Below are 23,259 nucleotides of genomic sequence, written 5' to 3' on the forward strand. Positions count from 1 at the left end.
AAAGTTGTCCAAGCAACTTTAATGCTCTCACTGCTCCTCTTCTGTGTTGTATTGGAAGCTCTAGCCAGTGCAATAAGGTAAGAAAAAAATACACACACAGATTGGCAAGGGAAGAAATAAAACTATTTACGTAAGACATGATTGTCTACCTAGAAAATATCAACAAGTCTACAGAAAAGCTCCTACAGCTAGTAAGTTGAGTTAAGCAAGGTTACAGGATACAAGGTAAATACACAAAATTTGTTTGTATTTCTGTGTACTAGCAACGAACACCTGGAACTCTAATTTTTTTAAATGCCGTTTATATTAGCAACTCCAGAAGCTGAAATATTTAACTTTAGGTCTGACAGAATATTTGCAGGATTTGTATGCTGAAAACTACAAAATTCTTGAGGAAGAAATTTTAAAAGACCTAAATAAAAGGAGAGGGATACTATGTTCATGAATTGGGAAACTTGGTATTTTTTAAAGCTGTCAGTTCTCCTCATTTTGAACTCTAGAATCGACTCAGTTCCAGTTACAAGCCCAGCAAGATGTTTTTGTAGATATTGACAACTGGTTCTAGGTGCAAAGCACTTTTGAAAGAGGAGGTTGGAGACTCACACGATAGAGGAATCTAGGTGACCAGTAAATGAGAACTCTCTGTGCTGTTGTGGCAACTCTTTCGTAAGGGTAAAATTCCCCAAAACAAAATGTTTTCAGAATCAAGTGTAATTTATGAGGCCTCTAATAGAAATGGCACTCCCTGCCCTGCTGTTTCCCAGCCCAGATTCTCACTCCTACGATATCCTTCTGATATTTTATTTACATATTTCTAAATAAAATGCTTTTTCTGCTTTTTTTTTAAATCACTTTTTGACGTTATCTATAGGCTTCCTTCTATGGAAGATTAAAATATGACTGTATAGCTTTCACTGTGACATACACGTCACATCTACCCAGTATGGTTCTGATTTTTGTTTAACATGTTATATGTGCATATAAAGACATACTTGTTCACATTTACATGCACACATGGATGACTATGTGAATGCTGTTTGAGCTGAGCCATATAGTGTACTATGATTCTATTCCATTTCTGGTCTTTTTTTTTTTTTTTTTTTTTTTTTTTTTGCAGTACGCGGGCCTCTCACTGCTGTGGCCTCTCCCGTTGCGGAGCACAGGCTCCGGACGCGCAGGCTCAGCGGCCATGGCTCACGGGCCCAGCCGCTCCGCGGCATGTGGGATCTTCCCGGACCGGGGCACGAACCCGTGTCCCCTGCATCGGCAGGCGGACTCTCAACCACTGCGCCACCAGGGAAGCCCTCTGGTCATTTTTGTTGGTTTTTCTTGAGCTTATCATTGACAGTCATTTTCATTGCTTAGTTTTCTATGTACCTATAACTAACCACAAGAATTTCTAAAAAGCATTGTAGTTTTTCTCCAAAACTGTCTACGCATTAGATAATCTTCCAATCCCATTTATTTCTCTTGGAGACACCACCCATGAACCCCTTTGTTGCTCTGCTCCCTGTGAGACTGGTTCTCCCTAGGTCTACAGAGCCGCTGTTATCCTGGGACTTCCCATCACTGTGATCCCAGGAATCCCCTTTTTGTTTGGTCTGGTCTCTGTTTGCATGCTAGAGGCTTTTATCAAATGGGTAGAAAGTCATGTTTAATATTGAGGACTGAAAAGCGATTGAAATTCTGTTTATCTGAGTGTATAGATCATCTGATATGATGGAGGTATTTGATAGAGGGAGGTCCACGTGTCAGTGTCTGTAGGTCTTTTTTCCCTGGGCTGATTCGTTTCTCCAGAAAAGAAAGGCCTTTGTCCTGCCATGGGGTTCTGTGCTCGTGTCTCGGGGTGAGGGCTGTGCTGGAGAAGTTTTCCCTGCTACTTCTACCACTGCTCCCAGAAAAGCCCGTCTGACTTTACTTTTGTCTTATTCCAGAGGAGGGTGGGCAGGAGGGTGGAGGTAGGAGATTTCTCCTTTTCACCCTGTTCTACACTGCATTTTCAGAGCTTTCTAGTACCCCCAATTTCCCGGCCTTTCTGGGAATCTGCGGAGGGAATTGGATGCTTCCTACTGGCTCCCTCTCTAGACGTTTAAGCTCGAGGTTTCTTTGCTCTTCTAAGTCAGTTACCATTTATCTGTTTGCTTTGCAACTTTCAAAACATCATTAGCTTTTATCTGCGCCGGGCTCTTTTCCCATTCCTCTTAGCTCCACCATTTTAGTTGAGTCTTGTGAGATGGTGAAAATGAGTTACGCTCACTTTGCCATGTTTACATAGTTGGCTTCATCTTCTTTGTTGTGTTTGGTGCTGTTCTTGACTCGCATTTAATCTCAGAGCCCTTGTCTGGCTTGGGTTCACTGTAGTTACACTCCTCACCCTGTTCGAGGAGAATGATTAGGTGGATATAACATGAGAGAAAACCATTTGCGTTTTGCCTGGTATGGACGTAGTTGCAAAGTCAGTCTTACATTATGGAGAGCTGTCTCATCATTAACTATTAATCTAATAATAAGGCAAGAAAATGGGTCCTATTTAAATTCATCAACAAGGTCCAAGTTTTATGAGTGATCATTTTACAATGCCAAAAATATCATATTCGTTTGCAGTGGATGCTGAAATAACTCAGCCCTCATTTTAAGGGCTATCCACATGGGATTTGATCCTCTGTATTCATGCAACCCCATTCCTTGCTTTATATAGCTTCTCAATTATTTTCATTCTATCACGTATGTTATGATAAATATCTCAGGTTAACCTTTTATTTTTAACTACACTTGCAGCCTTAACTGCCATCTTGCAGAGTGGATTTTCCCTATTTTGAAGACTCTAGTAAGGTAAAGATAAGTCTAGCTAATGAGAGAACTAAAGCAAAAAAATTTACACTCTATTTCTGATTTGATGATTTCATTACAATCAAATTAATGTTTTTTGCTATCTCTGTACAATACTCACTCCTGGGATGCCTACATACATTAAATTTACTAATTGACTTACCAAAATGCTACTGTAGACGCCTTACGGTTTTATTTTTATAACGTTTAGAAGTGGACAAATTCAGAGAACATACATTTTCCCCAAGAGATTGTTTAAATTCAGTTGATATTTTAATGTGGCTTACATTTGAACTCAAATGCCACAGCCATTTTTAAGACTGGTTCCCTGGATTCTCTCACTACTACGTTGTGTTTCTCACTATACTAGTCTTCCACATGCCTCATGTCTTGAAGTGAACCTGATTTTGAAACTTTCCACAATTTACTTCCTGGGCTAATCACATGAGTTTGTAGGGAACTAGTGTGTCTTCTGTAAATGATAACATACCTCGACTGATAAGAGTAAGGTAAACACTGTTACTTCAATGGGTTATTTTAACCACCCATTAACCATGTTTGCTGTGTGTACAAACATGATTTCAGTGTAGAGTTACCAATTTTCTACTACCTTCTTTCATTGGACTTATTAAGGTAAGTTTTGTTTGTTTTTTTTTTTTGTAATGTTTGTTAGCCAGTAAAAATCAGGGGGAAACAAAAAGGGACTTCAGTGACAAAATGCTTGTCTACACACAAATCTATTGAAGATTGAACAGGGTCCCTGAGAACCCAACTCATTGCTTTCCGTCTCTGTCTATCATCTTGGGCCCAGTGTCCATGGAGCTGTTTGTCCTGTCTTTCCTGGCTTGTCTTCTGATTCTCCTGCCCAACAGTTGTGCTTGCACTGATGTCCTCAGCACACAGGGGGTAGGACAGGGTATATTATCATACCTTCCCTACCATATGCAGCCAGCCAACCCTATTTTCTTACCACTTCTTCCAAAGCCCCCTCTACTGCAGCCAGAAAAAAAAGAAGCTACTTTAATCCTGGCTTGGCCCATGGTATTCTTCCTCTGCCGGAATACCCTCTCCCCTTCCCACTGTCTCTCTCTTTGTCTGATGAGCTTTTACTCAGTTTAAATGTCGGCCCCTCTGTGGACCCTTTCTTGGTTTTCCTAGCCCGAGTTAGTTTGCTTCCTACCACAGGTTTGCACAGCCCTGCCTAGGAGGAACCAGCATTTGGTTGCTGCCCGGCCTCCTGCAAGAGGGTAAACCCTTCTAGGTTTGGGTTTGGGTTTCCAGGACCCAGCTTGGACTCTTATTCATGGTAGGCTCTCAGTAAGTTGTTCACAGATGAATGGATAGTGAGCAGAAAGAAATAGTTGTTGAAGAAGTAAACGCATCTATTGAAAGTACGATCCGGGCCAGTGCTGAGAATGATCATTCAGATTCTGTATTCCGTTCTCGTCTTTATTCCATTATCATGCTCACTTTTCCTTAGAAACAAAACATTGCTGTCTCATGTTGGATAAGTATTAGGTTTAATATATAAAAAAGGAAATATTTCAGACTGATAGCCTATAGATGGTTCTGAACTTTAGGAACTACCAAAAAGGAAGACTTAGACCTCATTCCTGGTAATTCAGCAAAAAGCCCTTGAGTTTTACATAGCAACTCTAGGGGCAAAAAAAATTGGATTTACTGGATGTAGGAAAGAAGGAAATTGCAGATAAAAAGATCAGTGTGAGTTTTGTAACTCAGCTTGATTATTTTAGTTGTAAAATTCTGCTGGTACATAGAAACATACAGCTTTTCAAGGAGTTTGGTCATAGAGTAGAGATGAGCGCAGAATCTCAAATGTTGAATTAAAAATGAAAACATTGTTTTGATTATTTAAAAATGTGTGGGTTCTAACGATGATGATGAAAGCTTGTTTATGAGACGTTTTACTCTTCCAAAGTGTGAGAAGGATTTCCAAACATGTATGTGGAGAACTTCTCCTAAAAACATTAGCTAATGATAGAAATAAAGTTACACACCAAAAGGTTTGCTTTTTGAGTTTAGGCTTATGATCTATCTTCTCCTAATCCATGGGTTTTTTTTAATTAATAAAATTCTGTATTATTTAAAAAGGATTGTCTATAATGACTCCTTAAATTGGAAACTGGAATTTAGGAAGACGTAGTATTTCATATGTTTAGAAACGGGGTGGTTATCCTCACTAGGATAATAACCCAGACTTCTAGCCATCAGGAGACTTTTTTTTTCTTAACCAAGCGTTTATTAATATTTGTAACATTTTTGCAACCTGAAGATTCTGATGGCACTTTGGTGTTCAAGACACATGTGCTTCGGATCAATGTAGCATGTAGTTACTGCTAGGGTTTTTCTGTTTGTTTATTTTGGTTTTGCTATATCTTCAAACTGGTTTATTGTCCACTAAAAGCCTAATAAGTCTATAAAAAATGTTCTGCTTCTTCTGTCACTTATAGGTACTGTGGTCTTTGGAAATGGGTCATTGGATTTCCGAGGAACCATTCAAACAGTCAAACTACTTCCCTGCAGCTCCTGTAAGTCACATATTATTGTGATAAATACAATTTGGTATTTTCAGGAAGTCATTATTAGCATAGATATACACTCAAGTTTTTTTTATTAAATCAAGAGCAATTATGCCTATAACTAAAGAGACATATTTGCAGAACTTAACACATTTTGTCTATTTGTGAGAATAAATGTGAGAATGTGAGAACATTCCTCAAAAAGTTGTGAGAAATGTAATCTCAAAAAATTTAATTATAAAAGTCCTCAGGATTGAGAAAAACAAAAATGAAAAAAGACTAGATTCTTGAGAAGATACTATTATATATTGCTTACTGCCTTAAGAAATAATGCTGTTACTGTTAACAGAGATAGAAGTGATAGGTATAAAAATTGTGGCCTGCTAGCATTGTGACATGGTCTTTCTGTTTTGATGTTTTTCCTGAAACTCAGCTTCAGCTTAACTGATTTTCAGGTATTTCAAATGCTTAATGGGAAAGTTCCAGGTTCTAATTTTTTTAAAGATTAATAAGTAGGTAATTTCAGATTTAGTTGGAAGCAGGATTGTGCAGAAGTTGGCTTTTGTTTTCAAATGTTAACTGATTTGTGACGTTTTATCCTTTCAAAAGATTAATACCTGAAAGGTAAATGATGATTTGTAATCTGTGAGTGGTCTCCATGTTTTTTAATTGTTTGAGTATGCCATATGACTATCACATAGTGAGAAGTTGAACTCTGCCCTCCAGTCGCTGTGGTTATCTAGTTGTTGGGTTGTTTTTGTTTTCATTTTTGAGATTGCTGTTTTGATTTGCTCTGGACTTTATAAATGTTTTCTTAAGGAGAGAAAAAATTCCTCTCAGCAAGACTCTTTGTTTGAAATACCGGGTAAGGAGTTGAAGTGTAAAGTAAAAACGCAAATTCTCCCCCACTCGCTGTCATGAGAGAGTATATGTAACTCTGAATAACATAGTGAGGTTTGTCTTTGAGACTCACCTTATCTGCCTACATGGGCAAGTGAATATAAATTGTGTTGTTGCCAATTTTTCCTGTATTATCATTTCCCCACCTCGGTGTCTGTCATGTGGTCATTGAGATGTCATGGAAATTGATTGTCTCTTTTGAGGCGGTGATATTTTCTTATTATCAGATGTGTTTTAGCTTGATACGAAGCTGTGTATAAATTCAACCTCTGTTAACCTTATGACTGACGCCTTCTTACATGTAATAAGAGGAGCTGTTCTGGGATGGGAGGTTATGTTCTCATTAATACATTTGTTGGGAAAGTGCAGCATGGTGGAAAAGCAGAGGGCCTGACTTGTGCAGAGTCCATAAGTTGACTCAGCAACATCTGAGTGTCATAAAACTAAGCTGGGAAGAGGGAGGTGTGGGGATAAGATAAATTAGATAAGAAAAATGGAATAAAGAAAAAAATAGTGATAGAACAGTATAAGGTGAAGACAGACACAGGTAAACGCTGGCTGCAGATTTGGCTCTAAGCTTCCTAGTAGCTGACTCAAAAGCGCATATATGAGAAATTGCTTCCAAATTATGAAGCATTACTCAAATGTTCATTAGTATTAATTGTACAATGAAAACTTCAAACAGAGTTAAAACTCTAGGAGTTTAAGTTTTCGCAGTCCTGAGCTTAAATCTGTGCTCTCAAAATTTTCTGTAAACATTTGAATATGCTATAAATATCAGATTTTGGTTTTGTGCCCCAGAACACTTTTTTTTTTTTTTTTTAATTTGCGGGTGGTTTAAGTCTAGTAAGATTTAAGTTAATGTTACTAACGCAAATTTTTTTTCCCCTAAATAACTTCCGGGGTGAATCCAGCTTGAGAAGTATAGCTTTGTAAGTGTTTTAAATGGAAGGATTTTCTCAACCACAAACTACATTGTAGCCTACTTCCCTGAAATACATCTTAGTAGAAGAGAGAAAAGACTTTTGTATTAGAATAGAGAGTAAAAGATAGGAAAGCCTCTTTGTCATGAAATTAAATGTATAATTTTCTTCATCATTAAAAATCAAGATTTTCCTTGTCACAAGGCACAATCATTTGTTTCAGAATCATATTACAATGTTGTAAATATCATAAAAGTTAAATGCGGTCATCTCACCTAATAAGTTATATTTAATTACTAAAAGTCCCTTCATATTTAACAGCGAGGCTGAAAAAAATAGTACAATCTTCATATATACTAAAAGAACACGTTTCTATTAATAATTTCAGAGATCCTGAAAGTTTTCACCATAGAAACTTGAAATATATATATTTGAGCATTAACTTAAAACTAACCTATCAATGCCTATGCAAATATGCTGTTCTCAGAATGAAAATTTAAAGCACCAAAGAGGAGGAGTAAAAATGCGTTAACTATGTTTTTCCTTCTCCAAATATTAAACTGCTAGTAACCACTTCTCATAAAAATCCCTGAATATATAGTATACTTTTATGGCTTCGAGAATTTTTCCTTCCTTTTAATTATGATAGTGGTGCTGAATTCAGGACATATGGATATTTACACAGTCTATAAACAGTGCTCAGAAGAATGCAGTTCCAAGGTTATCTCTACTATATGGCATAAGTGTTCTGTTTTCCAGTTATTTACTGATCGACTCGCACATAACATTCTTGGTTGTGACAACAGAGCCTGTAAATTGTCAGTCTCATTCGCAAGCTTAAATTTATCTTCCCGTAGGCTTTCTACCAGGTCACCATGCCAGGCTGTGGCTCGTTGGGGGTTGTGCTTCGGTTCGTTGAGTGATGCGGGTTTAAGGGGTGACGTTGATGGGGCTCTAACTGGGAGCTCGCGGGTCCCCTCGGTCTGGACCGCGGGCAGTCTGTCCGACCTGGATAGGGGGCAGCATGCAGCCGTGTCTTTCAGAGCTTTGGGATTAAGTCTTTGAAAACTGGAAGACACCGTTCCTCCGGTGTGCGCAGGCATTTAGAAATCTGCTGGGCGGATCATCATGGTCGTGGCCTTGAGTGAGTAGCCGGACCCTTTCCAGTAGTACCACTTAATGCCATTGAACTTATTTGTGTTCTGCCTCTGTGGGTAGTACATTCCGTTCAGGTTGGAAGGACCACAGGCATCAAACCACCAGCCTGTGAAAGTGAAACACAGAAGGAATTAGGAGCCAGGTGGCCCTATCTCACCGCGGAGTTACAAATACTGGCTAATCTGCGAGTCACATTCTGCTCATTTTAAGCAGGTGTGTGCGGGCCTTCTTGAGAGTGGAGGGTGCCGCCCTGGCAGGTGGCAGTGTGGTTTTCCACCTCTACACTGGCGGAACCATAGCCCCTGGGGCACATGTTGGTTTTTTTTGTTTTTTGGTGGTTTTTTTTGCGGTACGCGGGCCTCTCTCTGTTGTGGCCTCTCCCGCCGCGGAGCGCAGGCTCCGGACGCGCAGGCTCAGCGGCCACGGCTCACGGGCCCAGCCGCTCCGCGGCACGTGGGATCTTCCCGGACCGGGGCACGAACCCGCGTCCCCTGCATCAGCAGGCGGACTCCCAACCACTGCGCCACCAGGGAAGCCCCTGGGGCACATGATTTTACGCGCTTTCTTACTCCTCTTCCCCTGTGCTGTGGGGAAGGGCCAGTCACCCACAGACGTGACTATGAGACCCACGGGACAGTTGGAAATGTGGAAAAGTCAGAGCCCGAAGAATCGATGGGTGGCTCTCATCGGCCCAGGATAACCTTCCATCCAGTGCCAGCAACACGGTGGACCAGGCTGCTTCAGGCTCCCCTTCGCCTGACAAAGAAAGTCTTTTGGGGACTTCCCGGGTGGCGCAGTGGTTAAGAACCACCCCCCCTGCCAATGCAGGGGACACGGGTTCGAGCCCTGGTCCGGGAAGATCCCACATGCCGCAGAGCAACCAAGCCCGTGCTCCACAACTACTGAGCCTGTGCTCTAGAGCCCACGAGCCACAACTACTGGAGCCCACATGCCTAGAGCCCATGCTCCGCAACAAGAGAAGCCACCGCAATGAGAAGCCCGCGCACCGCAACTAGAGAAAGCCCGCGCACGGCAACGAAGACCCAACACAACCAAAAATCAATCAATCAATAAATTTATTTAAAAAAAAAAAAGTCTTTTTGTTTCAAACATAACCCCAAATTTTAAGTACTCAGTGGAGCGAGATAAAAAGGAAACCTTTAAGTCCCAGAGGCAGAAAGGAAATTTAAAGCTATAGTGGTGTGTGCACTAAGGTAAAGTGGGGGACCTGGGAGGCTGCTGCATGGCACAGCGGCGGGGCAGTGGGGGCATCCACACCTACACCTGAAGGACTAGGCTTGGGCTTTTAATACCCGTACCTAGAGGCCCTGCGTTTGCGGGGGGGAAGGAATGACCTCAGTGTACAAGCAGTAATCCAGATAAATCTTTGAAAGATTGTGTTAGAAGGACACATACAGTCTGATGCCATATATATAAAATTTTAAAATACAGAAAAAAATAACTATTATCGATCTCTCCATACCTAGTAAAAGAAATAAATAATGTGAACATTACAGGTATTGGTAGGGCATGTTTTATCTCTTTAAAAAGTACTCTGATGCGATTATTATATTATTTATATACTGGACTGTGATCTCCAGCTATTACACCCAAGCGCCTAAATTTTTTCCCGGTACTAACAGCTCCATAACTTGAGTTGATTCAGATTAATGTTGATTTGATAAGACATTTGTGTGTGTGACTCATAAACCTTCAGAATATTCAAGAATATTGCAGATTTATAGATCTGTCCACTCCGGAGCCTGTTGTCTGACTCAGCTGTAGAATTTACTGTCTATGCAAAAATCTAGCTGGTCATTCGGCCGGTTTATCTGTGGTCCAGACCACGGCTGGGAATCTGACCTCTTCAGTCGGGACTGCTCTGCTGTCTCTCTTGGGCTGCGTTTCTTCTCCCCAATATCCTTTCCCCTTCCACTCTCAGCCCTAAATCTTGATCTGAGTAAGTAAATATGTTGTTTCCTTGGTTATTAATGCACTGATACTCTCTTGAGTAGCTCTTGACATTCGGGTGGTCTGAAAACCGCCACCCTCTGCGTGGACAGCTGGGCTCAGTGTGGGAATGACAGACAGGAAGAAGAAGGGTTCGGCGTGCTCCCCTCCCCCCGGCCCCCCCCCCCCCGTTGGCTTCAAAAAGGATTACTGTGGTGGGATGGGAGAGACAGGCAGCTTTTACAGTCAGCATAATAGCTCTCTCCGGTTGCAATAATTACTGAAGTAAGTATGGCAAATAGGGAAGACCTAAGTTACCAGCGTATATTTACACATGAAATATATTCTCTAAGGAACCATAGGACTGATTTTCTTAATGGAGCCTAATTCTCTCAGCATCATTTTAAAGACTTGAAAATTACTGGGTTTCAAATTATTTTTGTAAATAAATCCTTCCTTTTGTCCGTAAATGATTCTTAACTGCAGTACAAACACATGACAAGTTTAGACCCTTTACTTGTTTATGCAGTACCTCGTATTTATAAGATATATTGACTGCAGCCCTTTCCTCTGGTTTTCCTGGGTGAGTAATGAATGAATTTTTGGTGATACAATTCATGGTCTCTACAAATTAAACCCTGCCAATTTCCTGTTTGCCTCTGCATTTCGTCTGCACTGTTGGCAGAAGTTTTGTTGCTGATTTCAACCTTTCAGTGTTTTTAAGAACTGACTCCACAGCATTCGCCCGACTTTTTCCTGGTCTCAATCACAATTAACTGGCTTTGGTTATTCCACGTTTAAACTTTTAGGAATCGCAAGAGTACGTTTTCTAACAGTTGGTTCCTGTCACTAAACTCTGAAATGTTTCTGAAAACTCATCTGGCCATTAAGTGACTGTTATATCACATTTGCTTATGGGTATGGTTTCTTTTTGTTTGTTTGTTTTTTGTTTTTAAGAGGTCTAACATGAAAGGTAGAAGGCAAGAAGAGCCTGAAGATGAAGGCCTTAAACCGGACAATCGTTCATTTTAATTCGATGCACAGAAAAGGAGCTTGGTTAATCCGTTTCTGTGTGTTATTAGTATTTGCTATATATTCATGAACTACTCTAAAAAAAAGACAACGGAAAAATCCTTGTTTGAACAATAAATTATTAATTGGAAACATTTCTATACTAATGCATCTGTATCACTGTTTCGGTAGCCATTTTTAATTTTTAACCTTTTTAATAAAGCAAAATGGAGGTAAACCATCGTGCCAACATCTGATACTCAGCACAAACTCCAGAGAGCTTGCTGAGTATCACACGGCCCCTCTCCTTGCCAGGGGTAGGTCCTGAGGAGACACAGTTGGCCTGCTGACAATTCTAGCTCAATATCACATTCGTGTGTAAAACTCAACAGCCTGAAAAAGGGAAAAACAAATCTCCCTGTATTGAGCAAGTAAGTCTATTTATGAAATTTGGACCTTGTCACCAATCACAGGTTGAAGTCCAAAGAGCCAGCCTTTCCCTCTCTGAAATCCTTCCTTGCCAATACAAATAGGAAGAGAGAAATGTCACCCCACCTCCTGTGAGCATTTGTGAACATTTGCAAATACATTTGTCGTTGTCTGCGTCCTTTGTGCTAAAATCATTTCCTGGTTGGCTTATGCTGCTTATTTTGCCGGCTGTCCCTGTGAGTCCTTTAAGGTGAATCCTGTAAGCATGCAAAGAAAAAAAAAAAAAAGGCAAAACATAATTGGTTTGGGTGGTTGATTTATCATAGTGGAAAGTTTTTTACAATGAAGAATTTCATTCGACAGAAACACGTGCTATGCTGGTTAGCGCACTAGTGCATACTCCGGACAAAATGTTTCTGCGCTGGTATAAACAGGAACCAACTTATCATCAAATCCTTAGGCAAAGAGGAATGTTTTCATGAAGCCTTCAATGCATATCACTTGCACAAGCATCAGCGGGGACTTCGGGGCCCTGTAATTTATTTTCCTGCTGCTTTCAGGTAAACAAAAGAGGGGAAAATGCATCGTGACGGGATCCTCTTCCCAAGTCTCCAGGCATCATCCATATATTGTAGAAATGAGAATCCAGGATGTCTGGTGGGTGTGGGGAGGACAGCAGACAACAAGGGCCGACCACTGACTGTGGAGTAGAAATCTAGTGAACTGTGTGGAAAAACAAATGCTTGTGGCTGCTTTGCCTTGTTTCTGAATAGCATTATAATAAACCTGCCAGACATTGAGAAAGAATAAGCGTGCTCTTGAGTTAGGCCCTAGACAATAGCCCAGGCTTTTAGAAGATTGCAGAAATCTGGCTCGCCCCAGCACTGTACCTGCCAAGGAGGAGGGGAGAAGGGCAGGGGCACATCTGTGAGCCGACTCCAGGAAAGCCCCAGGCAGACAGGCTCCGGAGCTCGGAGCAGGGTCCAGGGGACGCAGGTGCCTGTGTCGAACTCCATGTCACAGTGTGGCACTTGGAGCGTGGAGACCTGGGGCGTGAGGTCTCCCCGTCCTAGGGACCCCCCTGCTGCACTTTAAGCGCCCCCGACGCCGCTCATCTTGGTAACACCTGCTCACACTTGCTACCAGCTATCTGGGAGGGAATAGGATTTCCTGGAATTCATGTTGGAGCAGAAGGTGGGGCTGAGAGGAAGGGTTCTCCGGGGGCGCGTCTCTAACAGCCTGCGCCACTCACTCTCCCGGGCCCGCGCACGGAGTGCCCAGACCAGCCCCGAGAGGCAGGCGCCACCCCCTCTTACACGTAAGGTCGCTGAGGTTCGGCTCAGAGGTGGGAGCTCGTCCACAGTCACACGCTGTAAGTGGCGGAGCTGGGACTGACAGCAGCTGGGGCTGCACCTCTGTTAGGGCTCCGCGCTGGCGCACCCCTTTACGGGGGCGCTTGGTTTTCGGGGAGGCAGTTGTGGAAAGGGGGGCACGGGGGCATATCCAGTGAGTTCCATAAAGCGCTGGTCCTGAGTAACGTTTGTGTTGGTAACTAAGATTTTTAATTGTTTGTAGTACTGTAGCTCTGGAAGCCTCATCACAGGCATTGACCGAATTTCTGAATTTCAGGGTTATCCTCATGCTTCAGAAATGACCCTGGGCCCTAGCACAGCCTCTGCATACCTGCTGCAAGGCGTTCCTGTAGGCTCTGCTCACCATTGGGATTTTGAAGCACGTTAATTTCTGTCCAGGCCCTTCTCATTAATCGTAGGTCAGACTGAGATGAACTACCCCCTGTGCTTTTCCTCCTTTGAACGCTCTCGGTTCTAGTGGAACGCATTAAATTTCCCCAAAGCAAAAGAAGGGAGAATACTATGTTTTATGAGTCTCATAGTATAGAAAAGTTGTATCTTTTTAGATCCTTCTGCTGTGTGGCCCATGGTTTTATTTTATTTTTTATTTTTATTTTGTGGCTGCGTTGGGTCTTCGTTGCTGCGCGCGGGCTTTCTCTAGTTGCGGCAAGCGGGGGCTACTCTTGGTTGCTGTGCGCGGGCTTCTCATTGCGGTGGCTTCTCTTGTTGTGGAGCACGGGCTCTAGGCACGCGGGCTTCAGAAGTGGCAGCATGCAGGCTCAGTAGTTGTGGCACGCGGGCTCTAGGGAGCGCGGGTTTCAGTAGTTGTGGCTCGTGGGCTCTAGAGCACAGTCTCAGTAGTTGTGGCGCACGGGCTTAGTCGCTTCGCGGCATGTGGGATCTTCCCGGACCAGGGATCGAACCCGTTTCCCCTGCACTGTCAGGCGGATTCTTGACCACTGTGCCACCAGGGGAGTCTGGCCCATTGTTTTAAAGTTGCCTTCTTGTAAAATTTGATTATTAAGAATAGCCACGTTCTTGAAATTACTTTAAATTGGTACCCATTGCTTTTATATCACAGTGGAGTGAAAGGAGAGGTAATGCCAACGTTTAATAATTAAATCTCAGTGTTTGTATAGAATTGCCAGAATGTTTGTGAAAACTGACCAATTCTTAAGGTTTAATATACAAATAGTTCTTAGTTTTAGTAAAAATAATCATACTCTATTGATGCATTTATCCCTTCTTATAACGTGTATTTTTTCAGTTTTCCTACACTTGGGAAAAAATTCCTTTAGTGAAAAACAACTTAGCTGCTACATACAATTGGCATTCTGAAACATCTATAGTTATTGTTTTAGTCACATCCCAGTTTTCTTATCACATTGACATGTTTTATTAGGATAATAATTTTTTCAGTGTAGTATCTGTTTTATACTGCCAAGTAAATTAAACTGAGCTTTAAACAACTGTGTGCTTTTTAAAATGGCATATCCAAAAATTGATTGCATTTCTAAAGGAAATATCTGTTAAGAACCATCGCAGTTTAAAATATTTTTATAATGTCAGCATACAAGGGTAATGACCCATATTGTAAAATCTTCTTATGTAAACAGTCTAATCCTTAATTTTTGTGTGTGTGTGTTTTTTTTTTTTTTAATTCCTGTGTTGTAGATTCCTAACTGTTGCCAGTTGAAAAAATATTTAGCTTGGAGGTCAAACAATGACCAACCACTCATGTCTAAAAATTCATTGAAGTTTTGATCTGTGGAGTCAACTTTGGGCTGCAATGAGGCCCCAACACCTATCTCTCCATTCATCTGAGTTCCTGTCCACCCTGGACAGCCGGCTCTTTCTGTAATGAGAGCTGATGGGCTGTTTCACTGACTTCTTAAAAGTCGTGTCGAAGCTTGTCGTACATTATCTGTTTTCAAAACATGGTTCTGAGTTTTGGTCCACTGTTTATAAAGCAGGACACTGGACATTGTGCAGGTCTCAGGTGGCTGTCAGCAAGCTGGCTTTCAGCCCGTTTTTTCATGCTGTCCGTTGCGAGCCTCCCAAGGAAGCCAGCGCAAGGACTTCGAAATCGTGGGTTTTTCCCAAACTACTCAGGTCTTGGAATTTCTGTTGAGCAGAGGGTCTGAGTCGGGCATCCGTGGGATTTAGACGGGACGGCAGGCCAGTCGATGCCTGTCTCCTGTGACCTTCCTATGGAACTTCGCTTGTCTATTTCTGACTTCAGAGTTGGTGTTTCATAACGTGCGCTCCGTGATCTCCAAAACCCCCAAACACCACCAGTCCGAGCTCTCTAGACTCCCTCAGGGTGTGTTGGTGCCTGAACCCTTGCGTTGGCCACACCAATAACCGTGTGGCCACCGGGCACCCCGTTGCCCTGCTCTGCGCCGCCGTCGACACGCGTTTCTGAGCCCCTCTCCCTGTAAAGCACAGAAGCACGTGCCCGCTGCCCTTGCCTGGCACAGCAGGTTGCAAAGATCCCTTTGCTCTGGGCGTTTTAGAGTCAAAGAGTAAATTCCCAGTCAAAATTGCCCGTGCTTTTCTTGGAACATTCAAGATTAGCCGTGTCCAGTGGGTGGGAGGAGGTAGGTAAATACTGAGGCAGTGCTGTGAATCAGCTGGTCTTCCTGTAGCAGAGGGCAGAGGGTCTGGCTACCCACTGCCCACCTAATCCTTCCTCTTTTGAACTTGGCAACTCATCCTGACTTTGGGATGGAACATAATGGTTGAATGTGTTTAAACTTCAAAAAAGATAGATTTAACTTTTAAAACCTTCTGGAAGAAAACAATATAGTCATGGGTATACATCTGTTGTGATATTGGCATGACATTTTATAATAGGGACACAACATTCACCTAGTCTACAAATAGTTGTTAAAGGCCCATTATCTGCCAGGCAGGGTTCATCTGTGCCCTGAGGATACACAGCAAACACAACAGGCAAAATTCTGTCCTCCTGAAGCCTTCCTTATATTGTTGAAATTAAACTTAGAATGTTGAAACTAGAGAAACTTACCTAAAGGCGGCAAAGAACTCTTAAGAAACAAGATATTTTTCCCCCTTAAGGTAGCCTATGAGTAATTTAGATTCTGGTTAATACAGTGGGGTTCTGACTTTCTGGAGTCATCACCCAGCAAATCCTTTAACTTTTTTCAGTGACATATAATTTCCTTACCTGTAATTGAGTTCTTCGCTTGAGAGATAGAAATGGTCGTACAACGAGTAAGCCTCATTCCCTTCCCAGTCTTTCAGGTGTATTTTAAGCACATAGCGTTTCTGATTAGTCACTTGTGAAACAAACTCATTTCCCAGCCAGTGTTCGCCTGAAGGGTTCCCAAATCCCTGAAATCCAAGTTGTAAAATTCACTTACTTCATTTCTTTTTTCTTCGTGCATTTGAAATCAGTAGTCCATCAATTTAACACGGAATAACCATTCAATATTCAACAGAAATCCCTTCCCGTACCGTGAAACCTTGGGGTCTTCCATATAAGAAAGATTTTTAAAAGGTCAGTCTTAGGAAACTAAGCTGTTACCAGAAGGAAATTAGTATTGGAATAATTAGAACGACTTGGGGAACCACCAATATCATAATCAGCTCAGTTTACAGACATGTGAAACACTATGAAACAGTTTACCAAAAAATGCTGAGCCCACCATTAAAAATAAGCCTAACTTTCGCATGCCTTTGTTTTGATATATAGTTTACATTACATTGGCAGGACCATTCTTTAACGGGGAGACTGAAACACCAGTTAAAAAGAACCCTTCGGTTAAAAACAATGATCAAAAGTCATTGGTTAGTTTTAGATTTGTGGTAAAGTTCCTGCACATTCTCAAAGTTAGTTTTCGCAAAGAAAATTATTTTCAGATGGTTTAAGGAGTATTCATACCACTTTATATTCTTTCCAAGTCCTCTGAAAATCAACACTGCCATCTTCACGTCGCTGAATAACTGTCCACCCACCTCCAGCTGTTTCCATGTCACAGTAAGCCTGCAAACAGGAACGCACAATTACTGCCTGGGAAATGTCCGTGACTTGGGTCTTTGTCTTAAATAACAGAAACGAGATGAACGGAGATACTTATAATAAGACCAGGGCTGATGGGGTTCTCTGGGGTAAATCTTTGTGGTCTTCCAAGAGGCAGAGGATTTTAAAGAAATTGAAAACCATGAATTTAAAACGATGGTGAAAATAAACAGTAATATAACATGATGTGTCAATGAAACTAGGACCTTGTCATCATCTGTTCTAGGCTAAAGACCCACCCCGATAGCTGACCCTGAGATCGCTGTTCCTTAGAGATTCGTTGGGAACGGGACATGTTGGCAGATAGGCCCCAAACCTCTCATCTCCAGCCTGTAGAAATCCATCGCCTCGTGTTCACAGCCCTGAAAACCTTTATGATGGTTGCCAGTCCCGACTGACTCTCCAGAGAGTGGTGTAAAAGGGAGACTCTTGCATTGTGGGGCTTCCAAGACTCCTGTGATGCCGTGGGGCTGTTTGGCTTCCTCCACGTGTGGGATCAAAGTCAGGTTTCCTGGTTCATCCCTCAGAACAAGGGACCGGGGGCTCCCGTGGTACCCACTGTGTGTGTGTGACCTGAGGGGGCCTGGCAGCTCCACCCCACAGACCCTGACTTCATGCTTCTCTGCACTTTGCTCACTGCCCCTGTTATTTCTCTTCCCAGCTCTTTTGATTTCTGCTTTTAAATGGGCTTGGTGGGTTTAAACTTTGTTCACTACACAGGATTCCTTCTTGGGCCAAGAGCATGCATGCTCAATTTCAACTCAGCTGGAGTTTTATTATGAAATTAAAAACCCCTGGAAATAAGATTACACAAATAGTTTTAAATAATGGGATTATAGTAGAACGAAGGAGTTTTCCAAAAAGTTAAGATGAATTTCCTTACAGGTTACAAGGTAGTAAATGTGAAAGTTAAGGTTCAAAAACAATTAGAAATATTCTTCCTTTGTTGTCTTCCATGGTCTTTGGGGGGAATAACGGAGATAATTTCGGCAGAGTAAGTTTACACGTCAACTATGCTGCATTTGTGAGCTGAAATCCTAGAGCATGGGGGCTAAAGAAGAAGCCAGGGTGCACCTAGACCCTCCCTTTCATCGTAAGCGCTTGTTGGCCGTCCTGTTTCGAGGGGAACCGAGAGCAGCAGTTGGAACCCGGCACCGGCTCTCCTGTTGCGCTCTCTCCACCACCGCCCCAGACGCTCCTCAGGATGGACGCTCGGCCCATCGTCACTTCCCCAGTGACCCTCGTGTTTCGAAACGTGTTCCATGAAAGAAAATTACATTTATCAAGAATAAAATGGTTTCCCCATTTTACATTAATCAGCCATATGAAATTGACCTGCTTAATATAACCCCTTATTATGTCTCTGTGTTGACGTGACTATTATTATTAATTATCGTTGTTATCATTGCTATGCATCGCTCTGTTCCAAGCACCAGGCTAGGTACTTGCCGTACATTATCTGTAATCTCACGGCGACTCTGCTGTGATACTGTCATTCTGCATGTTTGAAAGGAGAAAAGATTTGGTAAAGTCAGGTTAATTTGATCAGAGTCATTCAGCTATTAAGTGGTATATAAGATTTGAATGAGGTCTCTTTAATTTCCTAATTCTGTGATGTGTTTTCTACGCCCCCATGCTTCCGAAAACAGAGAAACCTGACTCTTTTGTTAATAGGTCAGAAGTCCCTCCATGCAGCTCCAAGTTGAAATCGGTTCGTGAGTAAGACTACCTCTCACTTGCCTCTGGCCCACAAGATGGTCAGTACTGCTCACTTCTGCCAGCGTGTCTAGTAAACTAGCTGAATAAGCTCCACTGATCTGAGCAGTCCTACGCACACGTTAACTCCCCTGTATCCTCAAAGGCGTGCTGGGGGTAAAAGGACTGCACACTGTTCTCAGTGAGCCTGTCCTCATTCTAATACTTGCTTCTTCAGTGTCAAAATCACCCTGATGAAGTTGCTGATATTTAAATCAGAGAACACGTCCATCTTGTTGTGGAAATCAGTGAAGACCAAGAGCTGGGGTCTGAGCCATACTATCCTCTGACCCCATTAGGGACAGTGACGGGATCATCAGGACATTTTCTTCATATTACTTTGTCCAGCTTAAGAAAAAGAACAGAGCATTTATAACAACTGAAGGATTATGGTTAGTTGGCTCGTGAGGCTTCCAGAGGAAGACAGTGTTCACGTAGAGTTCTCCAAGTAGCCAGAAGGTACAGATGAAAATGATGAAGTAGATCATATCAGGGTCGGAAAAGCATAGGTCCTCAGATAATGCCCATGACGTCACTGCTAAGTTACAGCAAACCTGAGGGCGGTTGATACTTCTGGTGCGCACACCATGGTGTGGTCCAGGGACCTGATATCCCGCTCTAAAGCTTGATTTCTCTCAGCAAATAGTGCTTTAAGATTTAAATGTTATGCCTCGGCTCTGAGGCCATGGTGAATGAGTGATTAAAGAGCAAACAGGGCTTCCCTGGTGGCGCAGTGGTTGAGAGTCCGCCTGCCGATGCAGGAGACACAGGTTCGTGCCCCGGTCCGGGAGGATCCCGCGTGCCGCGGAGCAGCTGGGCCCGTGAGCCGTGGCCGCTGAGCCTGCGCGTCCGGAGCCTGTGCTCCGCAACGGGAGAGGCCACAACGGTGAGAGGCCCGCGTACCGCAAAAAAAAAAAAAAAGAAAAAAGAGCAAACAGATGAACATTAGGAGTCAGGTATCCTGGGAAATTTAGGGAAGGAAACTATTATGTCTCTAACTAGCAAAAATGTAACCCTAATGCTTCTGATAAATGCCATCTTGCAATGTCTATCTTGTACAAAAAACTAATGAATTCTTCAAAAATAAAGTTGAAATGATATTTAGGCCTCTTTGGGAAAGATCTGCGCAGAGATCTGTTGAACACTCTTTCCTTGAATTAGATGAAGCAGGCCAAGCTCGGGTGCCCTGGCCCACAGAGAGGTTGTCTCACACTCCTTGGGTGTTGAATGGACGGCAAGCCCCGGGCCCTGTCCTGGGTGCTCATCTCCATCGTCACCCCGAAACCGCTCGCTAAGACAGGGGACATCGCGTCACGTCACAGATCAGGAAGCGGAAGCCCCACGCAGGTTCAGTGACTGGCTGAGAGGCACACATTGGCAGAGTCAGAATTTAAACCCAAATCTATCGGACTTCCTCAGATTGAATTATGGAGTCTGAAGTCTGGAAGGGAATCCAGAGGTAACTCATCTGGACCATATATTTTAGAGATGAAAAAATTGAGGCTTCAAAGCTTGTTGTTCCCCGCTGTGTCAATGAGTTGTTTTCACCGCGTATGTGTAAAAGGCATATACAAATCCTAACGTTTCCAGCCGTGGCCTGAGACCACATCACCCCAGAGCTGTATATCTTCTTCTCCCGGCAGTGAGGCCTTTGGGGCTGGTGCCGCGAGCTGGGGCAGGGACACGCACTAAGGCAGGAAACATTACACAGCAGTAGGAAGCTGATGGTCCTCTGGGTCTGCATCAGGGAGAGCATTCCCACTTTACTCTCCATCCTCCTCCTCCTCCTCATGTCACTCCTGTCCCCTTACCTCCAGGCCAAGAACAGACCAACATCTGGTGACAGACAATAGCATGCAAAGAGCTGGCATGAGAACCAGATAGCAAAGGGGACTGAAGGGCTTAGTATAGAGTCTGCTCATTACTTTTTCATCTGCAACAGAATATTTGGATCTTTTCTCCCCCTAATACACTGCTTTTAGGGTGCTAGGGACATTAACTGATTTTCAAGGTTGATTTAAAGCAGCATGAATGAATTAGAAAGATTTCTTTGGAAAGTCTTACCGTGACTAATAGCACAAGAATATTGTGCTATTATTCAAGAGAAATCGAATATTTATCTTTTAAATTCAAAATCAAGTGTATGTTACTGTTTGAAATTCCATGTCTTTATGCCCTTGTTTGTATTTTTAAAGTGTTTTCCTTTATTACCACGTTAAATACTGAGGAAAAGCCTGAGTTCGAAGAGATGATACTTTCAGGAGCCCCTTTAAAATTTCCATGTTGATACAGCATCAAGTGCCTTTTCTGTAAGTGTTTCTGTTCATTCAGTGTGTAGCTGCTTTTGCAGTTAGACGTAAACATATTTATAGGCATTTAACATACACAGTCATCCCAGAGTTATAGAACACTTCACACTGATTCTCATGTAATGTTGTTTTGCCTTATCAAAGCCACATTGAAATATTCCCCGGGGAAGTGACTTTTTTTTTTTTTCTCATCGAAAGCTTAGCATCTCCCAAAGCAAGTTCAGGAGGCATGCTCCCTGAGAAATCCAGAATATCCAAGAAAAACCGAGTTGAGCTGTACACTAGCTTCTCCTGATGGTAAATTCTGATTCTTGGTTCACTTATGAGCTTCCACCTTGAAGTAAACTCCAGGTACTTGGGAAGAAAATGACCTGCTCTCATTGATGGTGTGATTTAAGTCTTCCAGCCCATCAGATGGGGTAAGAATGGCCCACGCAGGGAAGCCCTGAGCCCCCTGCAGCAAGTCCAAAGCGTCGGAACTGTCTCCATAACCATGCTCTTGGCCTTTGGGGCTGTGACAGCATTTGCACTGATGGTACAAAAGCACTAGTGGGTGAGACTGCCAGCGCCCTAGAGCGAACTAACAGGGCAAACCATGCCGGAGTCACTGTGTTCCTCAGTCATACACTTGGAGTTTGGGGGGAAAAGGCCAATTTCACTTCAGGATGTCTCTGACAAAGCAGTTAAAAAGTATTAATTTTATTAAACCTCTGCTGCTGCGGGCACGTCTTTTTATATTCTGTTTGATGAAATGGAAATGAGTATAAATCACTTCTGCACATCGAGGTGCCATGGCTGTCTCAAAGAGAAATTTTGTGTTGACTGTTTTAGTTGCAAGCTGAACAAGCCTTTTGTTTTTTGGATGGAATACCATTGCTGCTTGAAATAACCATTGAAACATAAGCTATGGGGATTCGAACTCTGGTATTTTGGAAGACATTTTCCTGAAAGTTAATGATGCGAGTCTGACACTTCAAGGCAAACAGCCGACACTCTGCATGACTAAGCCAAACGCAAGGAGAAAATAAGTAGATTATCTTGTATATTAGGTAGACACATACAATAAGATAGATATTTCCACATCGTTCGTATGCGTCGTCGGTGTTCTGTGCCCAGTGGCGGGGCTCGGAGCCCTTGGTGAGACCTTTACGTGTGTCGGTGTTTCTTGCTTTGCTCTGAGTGGACCTGGGATGCGTCCGGGCTGTGTGACCTATGTCTGCAGTTGCCCCACTTCTAAAACGGCTTGCTTCAAGCCAGGGAGGTGAAAATGGGAGACAGCGCCTTACCTTGACCTCCTCCGTGGAGTTAGGGAACGTCAGCGTGTAGATGCCGCTGGCGGTCAGTCCCGATTTGAGGGCTTCCGCGCAATCTCTGAAGATGATTTGTTCTTCCTTAGCAATGAGGGAGTGCTTAGCTGCTTTTTAAAAATAGGAAAGCTTTTAAAAGGAGTTCGTGACAAGATAAAAGTATGTTATTTCGAGATGCACTCATTTGCTAAGTTTTATTACATTTGAATTCTTACAGTAAGTAAAAGGGAGATGCTGGTATTTTAGCCTTTCAATAGTTACTCTTTCAGCCTGTTTCGTGTTAACTCTCCAAGATTGTTACCAATAATCCATACTTCCTTTTTCTTCTCATCAGCTATATGTAATGCAAGTACTTTACAATCAGCCTTAATAAACTATTACTTTGTAAAAAATCTTCCATCTTGAGTAGAATCAGATAAAGTTATTACAGAAGAATAAAAAAGAATGTACCTAAAAATAGTGTTGGCCCTACAGTGGCTGCATCCATAGCCCATTAGCCACGTCCTATCTAGGCAGTGGTGTGGATTGTTTTCCTTTCTTTCTGTGTATCTGAGGCCAAGTCTTTATACATTTCTTTAGGCCATTGGGTGAAGACATGTAGTATTCTTTGGATATTTAGCAACCGTCTCATGATAGCTTGCGTTAAAGAGGAACCTAACGTTTATTTATCTGTGTCTTTGAAATTCTTCCTTTTAAGTCTAAAAAGTCTAGGACTATGAAATTCTTCCAAATTTTTATTCTGCTCTCAACG

General features: G+C 42.5%; 2 protein-coding genes across 5 annotated transcripts in view; one reads left to right on the plus strand and one right to left on the minus strand.

The window, feature by feature from the left end:
• The window catches only part of MCPH1 (microcephalin 1), a 236,587-nt gene that overhangs the window by 91,412 nt on the left and 121,916 nt on the right, over window positions 1–23,259 (plus strand). For both annotated transcript variants that reach the window (XM_055080957.1, XM_028481173.2), the window contains one exon: window positions 5,301–5,378. In XM_055080957.1, coding sequence (XP_054936932.1) covers window positions 5,301–5,378 — 78 coding nt within the window. The remainder of the gene's footprint in view (window positions 1–5,300; window positions 5,379–23,259) is intronic.
• The window catches only part of ANGPT2 (angiopoietin 2), a 55,196-nt gene continuing 39,748 nt past the window's right edge, over window positions 7,812–23,259 (minus strand). Inside the window, exons 5-9 of one of the 3 annotated variants that reach the window (XM_007114974.3) lie at window positions 22,488–22,615; window positions 17,000–17,101; window positions 16,283–16,449; window positions 11,867–11,997; window positions 7,812–8,456 (exon numbers count right to left, since the gene is read on the minus strand). In XM_007114974.3, the coding sequence (XP_007115036.1) occupies window positions 8,296–8,456; window positions 11,867–11,997; window positions 16,283–16,449; window positions 17,000–17,101; window positions 22,488–22,615 (689 nt within the window). In that variant the 3' untranslated portion in view covers window positions 7,812–8,295. Of the gene's footprint in view, window positions 8,457–11,767; window positions 11,998–16,282; window positions 16,450–16,999; window positions 17,102–22,487; window positions 22,619–23,259 lie in introns of all 3 variants that reach the window. The other 2 variants (XM_007114973.2, XM_028481180.1) reach the window with 2 other exon arrangements.

The sequence above is a fragment of the Physeter macrocephalus genome, chromosome 20 (genome assembly GCF_002837175.3).
Source record: "Physeter macrocephalus isolate SW-GA chromosome 20, ASM283717v5, whole genome shotgun sequence".
In the NCBI taxonomy this organism is placed as follows: Eukaryota; Metazoa; Chordata; class Mammalia; order Artiodactyla; family Physeteridae; genus Physeter; species Physeter macrocephalus.